This window comes from Myotis brandtii, unplaced genomic scaffold, assembly GCF_000412655.1.
Source record: "Myotis brandtii unplaced genomic scaffold, ASM41265v1 scaffold120, whole genome shotgun sequence".
Classification (NCBI taxonomy): Eukaryota; Metazoa; Chordata; class Mammalia; order Chiroptera; family Vespertilionidae; genus Myotis; species Myotis brandtii.
This window is the reverse complement of record NW_005354174.1, coordinates 5,272,232-5,286,639: the sequence shown is the minus strand read 5'-3', so window position 1 is coordinate 5,286,639 and position 14,408 is coordinate 5,272,232. Positions and strand designations below refer to the sequence as shown.

At 37.2% G+C, this 14,408-nt stretch overlaps 1 protein-coding gene across 2 annotated transcripts in view; it reads left to right on the top strand.

Moving 5' to 3' along the window:
- SMURF2 (SMAD specific E3 ubiquitin protein ligase 2) overlaps positions 1-14,408 on the top strand; it is a 94,286-nt gene that overhangs the window by 48,489 nt on the left and 31,389 nt on the right. For both annotated transcript variants that reach the window (XM_014532396.1, XM_005858673.2), the window contains exons 2-6: positions 2,237-2,275; positions 7,643-7,751; positions 10,415-10,548; positions 11,585-11,650; positions 13,194-13,278. In XM_014532396.1, coding sequence (XP_014387882.1) covers positions 2,237-2,275; positions 7,643-7,751; positions 10,415-10,548; positions 11,585-11,650; positions 13,194-13,278 — 433 coding nt within the window. The remainder of the gene's footprint in view (positions 1-2,236; positions 2,276-7,642; positions 7,752-10,414; positions 10,549-11,584; positions 11,651-13,193; positions 13,279-14,408) is intronic.

Here is a 14,408-nt window from a genome sequence, read left to right as displayed (position 1 = left end):
TGACAGGGGGTGGCGCCGCAACCTCCCCATCGACCCTGCCTTGAGTGTGACAGGGGGCGGTGCCCCAACCCCCCAATCGGCCCTGCTCTGAGCCTGACCAGGGGCTGCACCTAGGGATTGGGCCTGCACTCTGCCACCCGGGAGCAGGCCTAAGACAGCAGGCCGTTATCTCCCGAGGGGTCCCAGACTGCGAGAGGGCACAGGCCGGGCTGGGGGAACCCCCTCCCCCCGCCCCCCGAGTGCACAAATTTTTGTGCACCGGTCCTCTAGTTTAAATATAATTCCCATGCTATAAAATTCACCTCTTTATAGTGTGTAGTTCAATGGTGTTATTTTTTTTAAATTGATTTTTAGAGAGAGAGAGAGAGAGAGAGAGAGAGAGATAGAGAAAGAGAAAGAAACACCGATGTGTGAGAGAAACATCAGTTGGTTGCCTCCCATATGTGCCCCGACTGGGGATTGGACCCACAACCTAGCTGTGTACTCAGGCTGTGAATCGAACCCCAGACCTTTTGGTGTTATAGGATGGCACTTCAACCAACTTGAGCAACCTGGCCAGGGCTGCAATTCAGTGGTTTTAATATATTCACAAGATTGTGCATCTATCACCCTATAAATAATTTAATACAACGTACTCAAGAGAATGTAGATTTGAGATATCTAGCTCAGTATACTAACTTTTATTTTTTGTTAAGATATAGTAGATCTATCTTGTCACCTATATATATAAAAGGCTAAGTGACCAACTGTCCATCCAACTGTCTGACTGACCAACTGGCCAGTACATCTGACGTGCACTGGCAATTTAAAAAATAAATGTTGAATCGTGCTTGCGTGATACATATAAAGCTCTCAGAATGGATATTATTGAAATCCCCTGTGAAATGATTTGTAACGGATCTATTTTTGAAGCTACCTCTGGAAATAGTATATCTATAGATAATATTAAAAATATATTTAAACATGCGATTCTTTGTCCTAAAAATGAGCACGTTCATAAAATAAATGAAGACATTTTGGATATACTGGAGTTTTTCACACCTATTTGAGTGATGATTCCATTGATTCGACAGATGATGCCAGAATGGAAAATTTTCACATCGAATTTCTTAATAGTATTACCCCTTCAGGAATGCCGTGTCATAAATTAAAATTGAAAGTAGGTGCAATCATCATGCTACTGAGAAATCTTAATAGTAAATGGGGTCTTTGTAATGGTACTTGATTTATTATCAAAAGATTGCAACCTAACATAATCGAAGCTGAAGTATTAACAGGATCTGTGGAAGGAGAGATAGTTCTGATTCCAAGAATTGATTTGTCCCAGTCTGACACTGGCCTCCCATTTAAATTAATTCGAAGATAGTTTCCCGTGAACCAGCATTTGCAGTGACTATTAATAAATTACAAGGACAAACTCTAGACAGAGTAGGAATATTTCTACCTAAACCCGTTTTCAGACATGATCAGTTATATGTTGCTTTCTCTCGGCATGTTATTGTTTATTAATCAATTTACATATTATCATATACATTTTACTAATTTTCTTTCATCTCTGACACTTCTATTATAGAGAAAGGGCGAATAGCAATATTAAAATATTTCTTCTAATTAATTTCCTTTCAGTGTGCACAAATCCGTGCACTGGGTCACTAGTTGAGCTGATAATTTAGAAGGTAATTTATCTCTCCTGTAAAGTTTCTGTGGCATTTAGATGCAGGGTAAATAACAGTGTTATTTTTAAAAAACTCATCTATATCAGGGAAGCTTTATTTTATTTATGATCCTCTTCAGCATAAAATTATCTCCTAAACCAGTGGTCGCCAACCCTGTGGACCTCACAGACCAATAGTGGTCCGCGGACCACCAGTTGACAACCACTGTCCTAAAATATATGTCAACCCGAATTTACATATTTCTGTCTTAGAACTGTTTTCCCTCTTGCCACCAAGCTACCCTGAGAACAGATCTTGGTGGAAGATAGGAATTGGGTCGTTATTAGAATACCAGATTTACAAACTTTTTGTCCTCAGCTGTTACATTGCTAAAGATGCAACCACTGGTTCAACTGTCTTCTGCTAGTCTTTTAATGAAAGTTTGTGATCATATTTCATACATTGCTGTAGTTAGTGTTTATTATTCAGTGGTGTTTTCAGTGTTTAAAAATGACACTTTTGACAATGCAGTCTTACCATTTTATTTTAATTTTCCTTTGTATTTTTTGTTTCCTTTACAGTACTCTGTGCAAAAAACTTGGTGAAAAAGGATTTTTTCCGTAAGTAAAATTAACTTTAAATCTTGTATGTTGTGTGTGAATTTTTTGGGTTGCATTTTCAGAATTGTCTGACTTAGGACTTTTTCTATTCAGAAATATACTCAGTGTTGTTTTTTGGTTCAGAGCCTTTTGGCATCACTTTTTCTGTTTTTTTTTTTAATATTTTTTTTATTGATTTTAGAGAGGAAGGGAGAGGAAGAGAGAGATAGAAACATTAATGATGAGAATCATTGATAAGCTGCCTCCTGCATGCCCCCCACTGGGGATCAGGCCCACCACCCGGGCATGTGCCCTTGATCAGAATTGAACCTGGGCCTTTCAATTTGCAGGCCGACACTCTATCTACTGAGCCAACCGGCTAGGGCACTTTTTCTGTTTCTGGAGGATTTTGATCTTTTTAGTTTAACCCCTTCCCTTTAGTCACCCCTCCCATATATTTGTGTGAAATGTGTATGTGTGTGTGCGTGCGCGCATGTGTGTGTGGTGCTGTGTATATGCAGATGTGTGTAATGTATATTAAAGGTGTTCATGCTACTAGATTTCTAGAAAAAGTTTGAGATTATTTTGTGAACACTTTCCCCCCTAACATTTTATAGCAAATTTTAACCATGCATTCAGGATTTCTTGGAAAGTAGCAAAGTCATTCAGCTTGCTTAGAGTTTCCAGGCTGTAGGAAAGAAATCTATGTCACATTTGATCATAGATGCTCTTGTCTCAGACTCCAAAGTGGACATTTGGTTCCCGCATTTGCAGTCTTTTTGCTGATCTGTTGTGAATTTTCTTGTGGCTTTATTTAGGATTAAGTTTTATGAAGGAGGATTGTGGGTAGCTTTAATTTATTGAGTAAAACATGATAAAATTTTTATTAAAAACTCTAAGCCAACAAAATTTTATATGTAAAGTATTTGAAGTTAGAAATAAAGAATTATTAGATTTTTAAATTCATCTCCTAGCCCTAGCTGGTTTGGCTCAGTGGGTCGAGCATCGGCCTGTGTACTGAAGGATCCCAGGTTCGATTCTGGTCAGGGCCACATGCCCGGGGGTTGCAGGCTTGATCCTCAGTAGGGGTCGTGCAGGAGGCAGCCGATCAATAATTCTCTCTCATCATTAATGTTTCTGTCTCTCTCCCTCTCCCTTCCTCTCTGAAATCATTAAAAATATATTAAAAAAAAATTTACCAGCCAGCAAAAACTAGCTGTAAGTGCTAATTTAATATGACATTAGATAATTCTTGAGGGTTTGGTTAAAAGAAATAATAAGCTCTTGATATATTTTTAAATCATACTTAATTCATTCCACTTGAAATTTTATTACTTCCAATCTTCCTAGTGTAGAATCTGAATTAAAGCTTATAAAATAACTTCTTATAAAACTCTATAATTAAAATTTGTATGGTGTCTGTGCTATAGGACATAGTTAAGAAGAAAGATATAACCAGTTGATGTTCCATGTACCCTATGCCCCAATTTTGTACCCAGTGGTCTTTCTCTGGGCTACCACTAATTACTATTGTCTTCACCAGCTGGTGCTGGACTACTCACCTCAATCAACCCTATCTTTAATAACCTAGTAACGAGTGTGTATTCTTTTTTTTAAAATATATTTTTATTGATTTCAGAGAGAAGGGAGAGGGAGAGAGATGATAGGAACATCAATGATAAGAGAGAAGCATTGATTGGTTGCCTCCTGCATGTTTCCTACTGGGGATTAAACCCATAACCCGGGCATGTGCCCTGACCGGGAATCTAACCGTGACCTCCTGGTTCATAGGTGGAGGCTCAACCATGGAGCCACGCCAGCTGGGCCAGTGTGTACTCTTTTTACCCTTCTTAAGGTTGCTCTGAGGTAGGATTTATCCTAGTAGGACTGCAGTATGGCAGGTAGGATCGGATAGGTTGGTGACAAGGAGAAAAGGATGGGGAAGTGAGGACTGCACATGTTCAGCTGCATACTTCCCAAGACATCTGCTCTGGTTTTAAAGATAAAATCTTCAGTTTTGTCTTCCAGCCTTCCTCCCCAAATTGTTTTCCTTCCTTCAGAGCTCCAAGATACACTTTCTCCAATGAAATATCCAGATAGCCATGTCTCAGTTTTCCTAGGAAATCTAGAGGGATCTTACTTTAATTCTTTGTAAACCTCTAAGACAGCGGTTCTCAACCTGTGGGAACATATAAAGAATTTTACAGTGAAAACTCACCATTTGATTTTACTATTAACTTTATCCATATATCCATTATGTTTATTTTTAAAAGAATGCTATTAGCATCAAATTATTTTTTCTTTTATGCAACATTTAAATAAAATATCTGTGTGTAACATATTCTGTTGAGATGTTGTATAGGGGCCATACTGAAGTCACTCAGAACCAAGATTGGTTAGCTGAATTATTTTTTCTTCCCCTAATCAAAAACAAAGCTTTCTTTTCCCTAATAAGTAACTCAGTTTTAAGTTGAAATTTTTATTTTATTATTAATTTCAGCTTATTAAGTAAATTTGTGTAGTGAAAAAGTTCTTGAACTTTAGCTATTTTATATGACTCAGGAGTGATGGGGAGAATTGAGAAATTTAAAAAAATACAGAAAATATTTTACCCACTTTATATTTACCACTCTTAGAGGTCTCAGTAACTTCAGCAAACTTGATAGCTCTTGACCACATTAGATTAACTTGGCTCTCAAGTGAAAATTCTGTAGAATAATATAATTAGGTAAGTTGAAAAAAGTATTTTTTGGTTAGGATATAGAGCTTGTATTTTGTGTTCTTTAACAGAAGAGAGAAATAGGAAGGTGAGATTCAGGCATTCATACTTTTTTAAAAAACTTTATTTTAGGTGTTGACACCATTACAGATGTCCCCATTCCCCTTCCCCCTTGCCCATCTCTACCCAGCCTCCACTTCCTCTTCCCTCAGGCCATCACCTCACTGTTGTCTATGGGTTATACATATAACACACCTAGTGTTTTTGTGTGGAAAAAGTTGTTTTTCTTAATCCTCAATGTGATTTTTGTTTGTTTTTGCTTACAATCATACATTTATATGTTTATATGCTTATATTGAAGAATCAAAAGAACAAGGTAGAGTACATTACTCCCAGGAGAAAATACTTAATGTTAGTGAATGTAGAGGGAAAAGTATTTTCTGTTAAACACATTTACAAATTGTTAGGCATTATGGAAATAATATGAACAGCAGTAAACTTCAAGAACAATTTCCTATATAATAAAACCCTAATATGCAAATCGACTGAACGGCAGAACGACTGGTCGCTATGATGCACACTGACCATCGGGGCAGACCCTCAATGCAGAAGCTGCCCCCTGGTGGTCAGTGTGCTCCCACAGAGGCAGCACCGCTCAGCCAGAAGCCCTGAGCCAGGCTCATGGCTGGCAAGCACAGCGGTGGTGGCGGGAGCCTCTTTTGCCTCCGCAGGCAGGTGGTAAGGAGCGAGGGGTCTCGGACTGCGAGAGCCCCAGACTGTGTGAGGGATGTCTGACTGCCAGCTTAGGCCCAATCCCTGGGGGGATCAGGCCTACTAGTAAGCTGGCAGGCGGACATCCCCCAAGGGGTCCCAGACTGTGAGAGGGTGCAGGCCGGGCTGAGGGCCCCCCCCCCACAAGTGCACGAATTTCATGTACCAGACCTCTAGTAGTTAAATAAATTGATACCCTAATTTACCAAGTTTCTTCTTAAATACTTAACACTCTTAGGTTAGGTCTTCTCTCATTTTTTTGAAGTTGCAGATCACAGAAGCATAGAATTGGAACTGGCTAGGTGATTTCTGTCTGACCTTGAATCTTGGCATGTTAGTATCATGACTTTAAAAAGAAACTAGCATAGATGTCTAGGTGCAAAGTTTCTCCAATTATTAACACTTATCAAATTTTGTTGAAGTATTTTCAGCTGTCCATAGGAAATCTATACCATCCCAATATGTCTCACATCTAAACCGTCATTTTTGTCTTTTTAATAATTTATTTAGTTTTACTTTCTCCTAACGTTTTTTGGTCAAAAGGGCTACTATTTAAAGTGTTGTCTGGGCTGAAAAATGTAGTGTCATTTTTTGACATTAGTTTCTTATGAATTATATTAGATCTTTGAGAGTAGCTTTCTTCACTTCATTTCCTTCCATGTGACTTCGCTAGTTCAGAGTCTACTCGTCTTAGTGTTCTTTATGCTGCTTAGTCCATCTGAATACCACTAATAGAAATTATGAAAATGTATTCACAGCCAGCTCGGGAACCTAAAATGGCTCCCTGCTATCTACCTCAGTCACTCTGAGCCTGGATTTTCTGACTTTTAAGCCTCTCTTGGATCAGTTTTATTTCCCCAACCATATTTATTTTCACACCTTAGCACAAACCCTTTGGTTAGACTCCTCTGAACCCTTCAGATATTATCATACTCTCCTTGGTGCTCTTCCTACTTACTCTTTAAAGCCCAAATGAGCCCCATCTCCTCAAAAGAAAATAAAAGCTTTTCTTTACTGTTCAAACTCAAACTGTTCTCTTTTTCGAAGCTCTTGTACAGACTGGTGAATCACATAGTAAGAGAGAGGTATAGTACAGCATAGTAGTTAAAAGCATGAAATCAAGAACCAGACTGTGTGTGTTTGGGTTTAGAATCTAAACTTTAGACCCTGGCTTTGCCATTTACTACTGTAACTTTGGACTAGTTAATTACCCTTTGTGCCTCAGTTTCCTTATAGATAAAATAGAGATAATAGTATTATTTACTCCATAGGGTTATTGTGAGGATTAAGAGATTTAATACATATGTAAAACATTCATCATATTACAGATCAGTACAATCAAACATTTATTCTCAGGGCTGTGTGTGTGTGTGTGGCATTCTTATTTCCCCAATTAGATATTAATCTCTTTTAAGGCAGGGTATTAGATTTTTTGTTTCAATTTCTCACACTTATGGAAGTTACTCAGTAAAACTTTTTGGCTAGTTTAATTTCTCTGTGGCCCATGTTCCTGTGTGAAAACCTTTAGTAAGCTCTTTCTTTAAATAAGCTACCCAGGGAGACCTTGGGAAAGCTATAAGAGCCAGGAGTGTTTTAAGCGTTCTTTCTGGGGTTAAAAGTAAAGATCTATAAAAACTTCCATATTTGAGGTAACCTCTAGACCTCGGTAGTTTAAAGCTGAGAATATTTTTAGATAGGAATAAGAAAAAATGTAGTTTTTGGTTTTTAACATAGAATTAACTTCAATCTTAGTTTTCAAAATGGATCACTTTTATAGGTAAACATTAAACTTTTATAAAGAATGAAGTAATCTTTGTAGCAAATAATAATCTTCATGTAATTATTCTATCTTCCATGTCAAATATTTTTTAATAAAAAAATCATCTCCTTTTTCACAGGACTTCCAGACCCATTTGCTAAGGTGGTGGTTGATGGATCTGGGCAATGCCATTCTACAGATACTGTGAAGAATACACTCGATCCAAAGTGGAATCAGCATTATGACCTGTAGGTTTAAATGATTAATCTGAAATGAAACATAGAAATCAGTATTATTTGATAAAGTCTTAGAAAAGAATCACTAAAAAAGATCTGAGTTTGATCTGTGGTATAATTTGGTCTTCACCAAGGGATATAAAACCTACTGAGAAGGTACTTCGGTTAATTTATAGCTGGTTTTGGAAGATGAAGTAACCTTCATGACTCTATGAAGAACAAAATGTGTACACAGTATAGAGCAGTTCCCCTCCCTCCACTTTTATCAATTAAATGAAGGTATTCACTTTAGGCCAATATAAGTATAAAACCAGAAATCATAATTGAGGTCCACTTATAGGCATTCTTTTTGCTTCTATATGGATGGTTTATTTCCTTTAAATTTTATTTTAATCATAATAATACTAGAGGCCTGGTGCATGAATTCATGCACCTGTGGGGTCCCTCAGCCTGGCCTGCAGGATTGGGCCGAAACTGGCTCCCCGACATCCCTTGAGGGGTCCCAGATTGCAGGCCAAGCTGAGGGACCCCACCGGTGCACGACTGGGGCCGGGGAGGGGTGTGGGAGGTTGGCCAGCCAGGGAGGGACCGTGGGAGGGCTCTAGGGTGTGTCTAGTCTGTCTCGCTCAGTCCCGATCAGCCAGAACTCCGCAGCAAGCTAACCTACCAGTTGGAGCGTCTTCCCCCTAGTAGTCAGTGCACATCTTAGCTACTGATCTACTGGTCGACTCTCTGCCCCCTGGTGGTCAGTGCATGTCATAGTGAGTGGTTGAGCGGCCTTAGCATATCATTAGCATATTACACTTTGATTGGTTGAACAGATGACCGAACACTTAGCATATTAATTAGGCTTTTATTATATAGGATAGGAAATGTACTTTTTCAAAATGGCAAATGATACTACTGTGGGACTTTTAATGGGAAAATGCAATTCTCTGCTCCCTTCTTATTTCTGCTCTCACATTTTTAACTTCCAGGTAAGAGCCAGAGTTCATACTGTGGCTGACAAGGCCCTTTATGACTTGTCCTCTCTATTGATTAGAGCAGACAACATCAAATTTTCATTGGCTTAATACAGTAGAAGTGTATTTTATGTATAAAGTCCATTTGTCAGGGAGGTGAGACGCTGTCATACAGTCATTCAGGAATACAGGCTGACAGAAGCTTCCCTGTTTGCAGTATGTGGTCTCAGGGTCTCTATGGGCCTTGACATCTAGCCTCCCAACAGGCTACTTCAGTTATGGTGGGCTGTTTTCCAAACCTGAGGGAATCAGTATTTTAGCATTCCTATAAATCAGCTTCCCAGTTGGGAAACTGATTTAATGTGATTTTTTAAAAAAATGTTTGGTTTGGGATATTTTGCTATTTAATACATGATCTGGTTCTAGAATTTCAACATGTCATGTGGTAGATACTTGTCATGTTAGGTCTCTTAGGTCTTTTTGAAAATCGGTACATTCATACTGAGTGATACTTTAGTTCAGATATTTTATTTCAAGCAACAGACATGAAATTCAAATTGGCCTAATTAAAAAAAAAAGAGAATGTAGAAGCTTGCTTAATTAAAAGTTAGGGGGTTGGGTGGGCATGCTTTAAAGACAGCTGGACCCAGGAGCACACATGTGGCTTCCATGTTCCTCATGTAAAAGTTTTAGTCCTCACTTACTGGTTTAGGTTTTTTAATGTATTAGGTGAATTTTTCTGAATTTGCTGCTTTATTAAATGACATTAAGATCAAGGTTGCTGGACCAAAAATTTGACCTCTTTGAGACACTGAAATACAGTTAGGGTCCTGCTGATAGAATTATGTTATCTTATTATATTTTTGCATGGGATGACACCATGTGAACAATTGGCTGTGGTAGAGCTTTTACATGCTTTCAGGTATATGCACAGACAAGTGTAGTAACGCTTTTCCCTGCTCTGCTTGTCTGCAGGCAGTGAAGTGAAATCTGCAAGAGTCCTGCTCTCTCAAGGCCTGCATACAGGAAAGAAGCAGGGAAAAAGCGTTACAGTCAGCTTTTGTCCTACAGCATTTAAAAACATAACAGGTATGTCAGATTTTTGGTCTGTCAGCCTTGACACTGCCCCTTGAGAATGAACGGAGTACTCTATGAGGTAGCAGGTCATATCATTGAGATATATTTAAAATGTGACTATAAAGCTGTTCTTACAAGATTTTGTTCTTGGAAAGAAATAACCATACACTCTCATGGTGTTATTTAACACCAGTTACTAAAAATAGTTTTTTTCACTAACAAAAATTGTTACTCAGCCTGAGAGTGGCAGATGTGATTAAGGATATATTAAAAATTCTTTTTAGCCCTGGCCGGTGTGGCTCAGTTGGTTGGAGCATCATTCCATGCACCAAAAGTTTGCGGGTTCGATCCCCAGTTGGGGCACTTACGGAAAGCAACACATCAATGTTTTTCTCTCTTTTTTCCTTCCTCTCTCTAAAAAGCAATCTAAAAACCAATTCATTTTAGCTTTTACTCTTAAGATTAAAAACAATATTTAAATTCAATACTGTGGATTGATTGAACTCAAAACATGTTTTACATTACCTAGCCATACTCTGAAACATTTGTGACTCTAGGCTACAAAAGCAAAATAAAAATTTTATACTGCTTACTTATAATTGCCAAGTTACTCATGTAGTCATTTTGTGTTTTTAGGTACATTGGAAAGTCTGATTCAGTTACTATCAGTGTATGGAATCACAAGAAGATCCATAAAAAACAAGGTGCTGGATTTCTTGGTTGTGTTCGTCTTCTTTCCAATGCCATCAACCGCCTCAAAGACACTGGTTGTGAGTAGATACTAGTACTTTTTAAAATGTGCATATATACACACACATACATACATGTTTGGGGGAGGAGCTCAAAAACTTCTGTGTATGTTTGAAACACTGGTTATAATTCCTGGTCTAAATTTATTAGATATTATTTTAAAAAAGCAACGAAACATTTTAGATATGTGAATCCTAGAACTGAATCAGAGCTGGTGCTAGGTTTCCAGTGAATATGTAAGGGTTCAGAAATGATTGCTCTCCAGAGAGTAATAAGAAAGATGTCAGAATATATGTGCCTTTTTTATTTCTTAGCACCCTTCTCTGGTTTTGGTGGATTTTTGAGATAAAGTGAGTTTTATTTAGGCAGTTGGAGTGTTTAAGATGGCAGTTAAAGGGGAATTATTAGTGAGTAAAAATGATATATAAAACTGAAAAAAATTAAAGTTATAGAAAGGTAAACATTATAGATGAGACATGAGAGAATGAGTTGCCCCTACATGAGTTAGTAGCAGAACTGACTCAAACCCTTATCTTACAGTTAATACTTGGCTGCTTGTTAGTACTTACTTTGTGTGTGGTGGTTGTGGGGGGTGGGCGTTTGAAGTGGTTAGAGAGAAAAACAATGACACTAACATTTATTGAATGTTACTCAGGGATGAATTGTTAAGAACAACAACTATTTAAGTGTCGAGCCAAGACAGACTGAAGTGGTCTGAAATCTTTGGAGAGAAAGTAATTGCATATTGGCAGTATCACACCAGTGTCTCATGGTTTTTGAAATCTAAATTTATCAAAACTTTTGTTGAGACATTTACATTAATTATATATACAGTCAGAAAATTTAAAACATGTTTCATCATTAAAACATGATTAATTCTTTAAATCAAGCATGTCAACAAACTCAGCCTGCTGGCCGCGAGTTTGACATGCTTACTTTAAATGACAGGCCTGATTTCCAGTGGATTGTGGAAATTTGCTATCACTTAATAGATGTTAGAATTTCTGATACCAGCCTCTTTTTTCATTGCTTTTTGTTGTTGTTGATTTGAAATAGATCAGAGGTTGGATCTCTGCAAACTTGGGCCAAATGACAATGATACAGTTAGAGGACAGATAGTAGGTAAGTGTGAAACTCATCAAGTTACATGAATTTTTGCCTTCATTTAAGCTGACCTAAACTCTAAATACCTTTTAAATAAAAGTGCAGCCCTGGCTGGTGTGGTTCAGTTGGTTAGAGCACATCCCATGCATAGGAAGGTCATGGGTTCGATGCCCAGTCAGGGCACATAGATACATTTCTATAGCATTTTAAAATTTTGTTTGGTAGTCTGTGGTAAGACAAATAACTAATTTAACCAGTCTTTATTGTTGGACATTTAGGTTGTTTCTGATGTTTTAATACTATGAGCAGTGCTGTGATAAACATAGTTTTTCTATGACTCATTTTATATATTGCTAGAATTGGGCTACTTAAAATCAGAATATCATCTAAAAATTTCTTAGGTCTTTTGTAAGACAGCATTCTGGAGATGTACATTGAAGCTTATAAAATCCTATAGCTTTGATCCTTAATATTATTCTAAACAAAGCTAATGAGAAAATAACCTTGTTTCTGCCGTAATTGTATTGTGGTAAGCATTTCACTTAGCCTTTCTGATATAGTTTTCTAGTACAATTCTAACACTAATGTCTTATTTGCATTCACTGAGAAGGTGTGTTAGGGTATTGTCTCCTGTAAATGGAACAATGCATTGAACTGTCTGATTTTTCAAAATTTTTACAGACCTGGAAAATTTCAGAATTTTGAGACCCTTCCTAGAAGGGTCGGAAGTTGTCATACTTTATGTAGTGTTCTTTTAAGAAGTTGGGCTGTAGTCAAGTTTTCCTGTATCCCTTCTAGATTTGAGAGAGTTGCCAAAAATACAATCTATAATAATAAAAGCGTAATATACTAATTAGACCAGACGTCCTTCTGGATGAAGCTGGGCTGTGAGGGAAGCCAGTGCCAGCAGCCAGGGGAAGGAAGGTCTACTCTTGCATGAATTTTGTGCATCGGGCCTCTAAAGAATAATAAAACAGCAAGGATTTCAGGCATGTTATTTAGCCAAACTTCCTCATTATTGAGATTGGGATTATTTTACCCTCAAAAACTTAAGTGTTTTGTTCAAGGTCACAGAGCTAAACTAGTTGCTATAGCTTGGTTTAGAGTTCACATCTCTTGCTGCCAAGTTTATAGTGATAGTTTTATACTACACTGGATGATGATGTACTGTTTTAACTCATGGAATTCAGATATTGCCCAATGCCGGAATTTAGTGTATTTTTAAAAAAGATGAGTCAAGAATTAAACTGAAATTAATGTGATCTTTTCAAATTCTTCTGTACATGAATATACCGTTCATGTGTTCTGCCTCTTCTTAAATGAAGTAGTAGCTTTGCATTGCCCATTATAATGGAAAAAAGTAATTAGACTCTTCTCCATGAACATGATAAAGCGTAGGAAACCTTAAAATTCTAATATCACTTGTAAAGGAAAAAATCTCATGGAAAAATAAATTACTAAAGAGTTCATTCTAAAATATTAAACTAAGCCAGATGTCTTATGAAATTGTAACAATTCTTTATTATCTATGACTCTTAGTAATGCTTCTGTTGTTTAATAGTAAGTCTTCAGTCCAGAGACCGGATAGGCACAGGAGGACAAGTTGTGGACTGCAGTCGCTTGTTTGATAACGATTTACCAGATGGGTAAGCTAAAATCATTAGAGAAATATGTGGATAACATCCTTAAAATAATGTGAAAGAAGTTGTTGTTTATTGTATACGTAACTTTAAAAATTTGCTGATCAATTCCAAAATCTAGGTTTTCCTTGTACTTGGAAAATTAGTAAGGGATCTTGTCATGAATTTATAAAATAAACCACGAATTAGATGTTAAATTTGGTTTTTAAGAGTTTTGATTAGGAAACGAATTTTTGGCAAATAGAACTCTTGTAAATATTATATATTAAAAAAAAACATTTTTTGTTTTATTAAATTACTCAAGCCTGGCCGGTGTGGGTCAGTGGTTGAGCATCGACCTATGAACCAGGAGGTCATGGTTTAATTTCTGGTTAGGGCACATGCCTGGGTTGCAGGCTCGATACCCATTGTGGAGTGTGCAGGAGGCATTTGATCAATGATTTTCTCTCATCACTGATGTTTCTATCTCTCTTTCCTTTTCCCTTCCTCTCTGAAATCAATAAAAGTATAATTTAAAAAATTACTCAAAACTGGGTATATACTAGTAAGTACTGAATCCGAGACATTGCTCTGTTTAGAGGTATAGGATTGAGAATCCATGTAATAGTAATTATAATAACATAGTAACATTTATTGAGCATACATGTGTCAGATACTGTTAAAAGCACTTTATATAATGCATTTATATAATTTAATTCTCATAGTATATGGTTCTGGAGTTAGACCATCTGATATCTAATCCTTACTCTTCTGCTTACTAGCTGTATGAATATAATGAATTTGTTTAATTCTGTAAGTTTTGGTTTATACCTATTTATAAAAGAGGATGATGATAATAGTACATATGACATAAATTGTTGTGCAGACTAAATGAAATCATTCGTGTAAATCACTTAGCACAATGTCTTGCATATAGTAAGTGCTTAATAAATAATTAGCTACTGCCCTAGACCATTTGGCTCAGAACGTCGGCCTGCGGACTGAAGGGTCCCAGGTTCAATTCCAGCCAAGGGCATATGTCCAGGTTGTGGGCTTGATCCCCAATAGGGGTCATGCAGGAGGCAGATGATCAATGATTCCCTGTCATCACTGATGTTTCTCTCTTTCCCTCTCCCTTTCTCTCTAAAATCAATAAA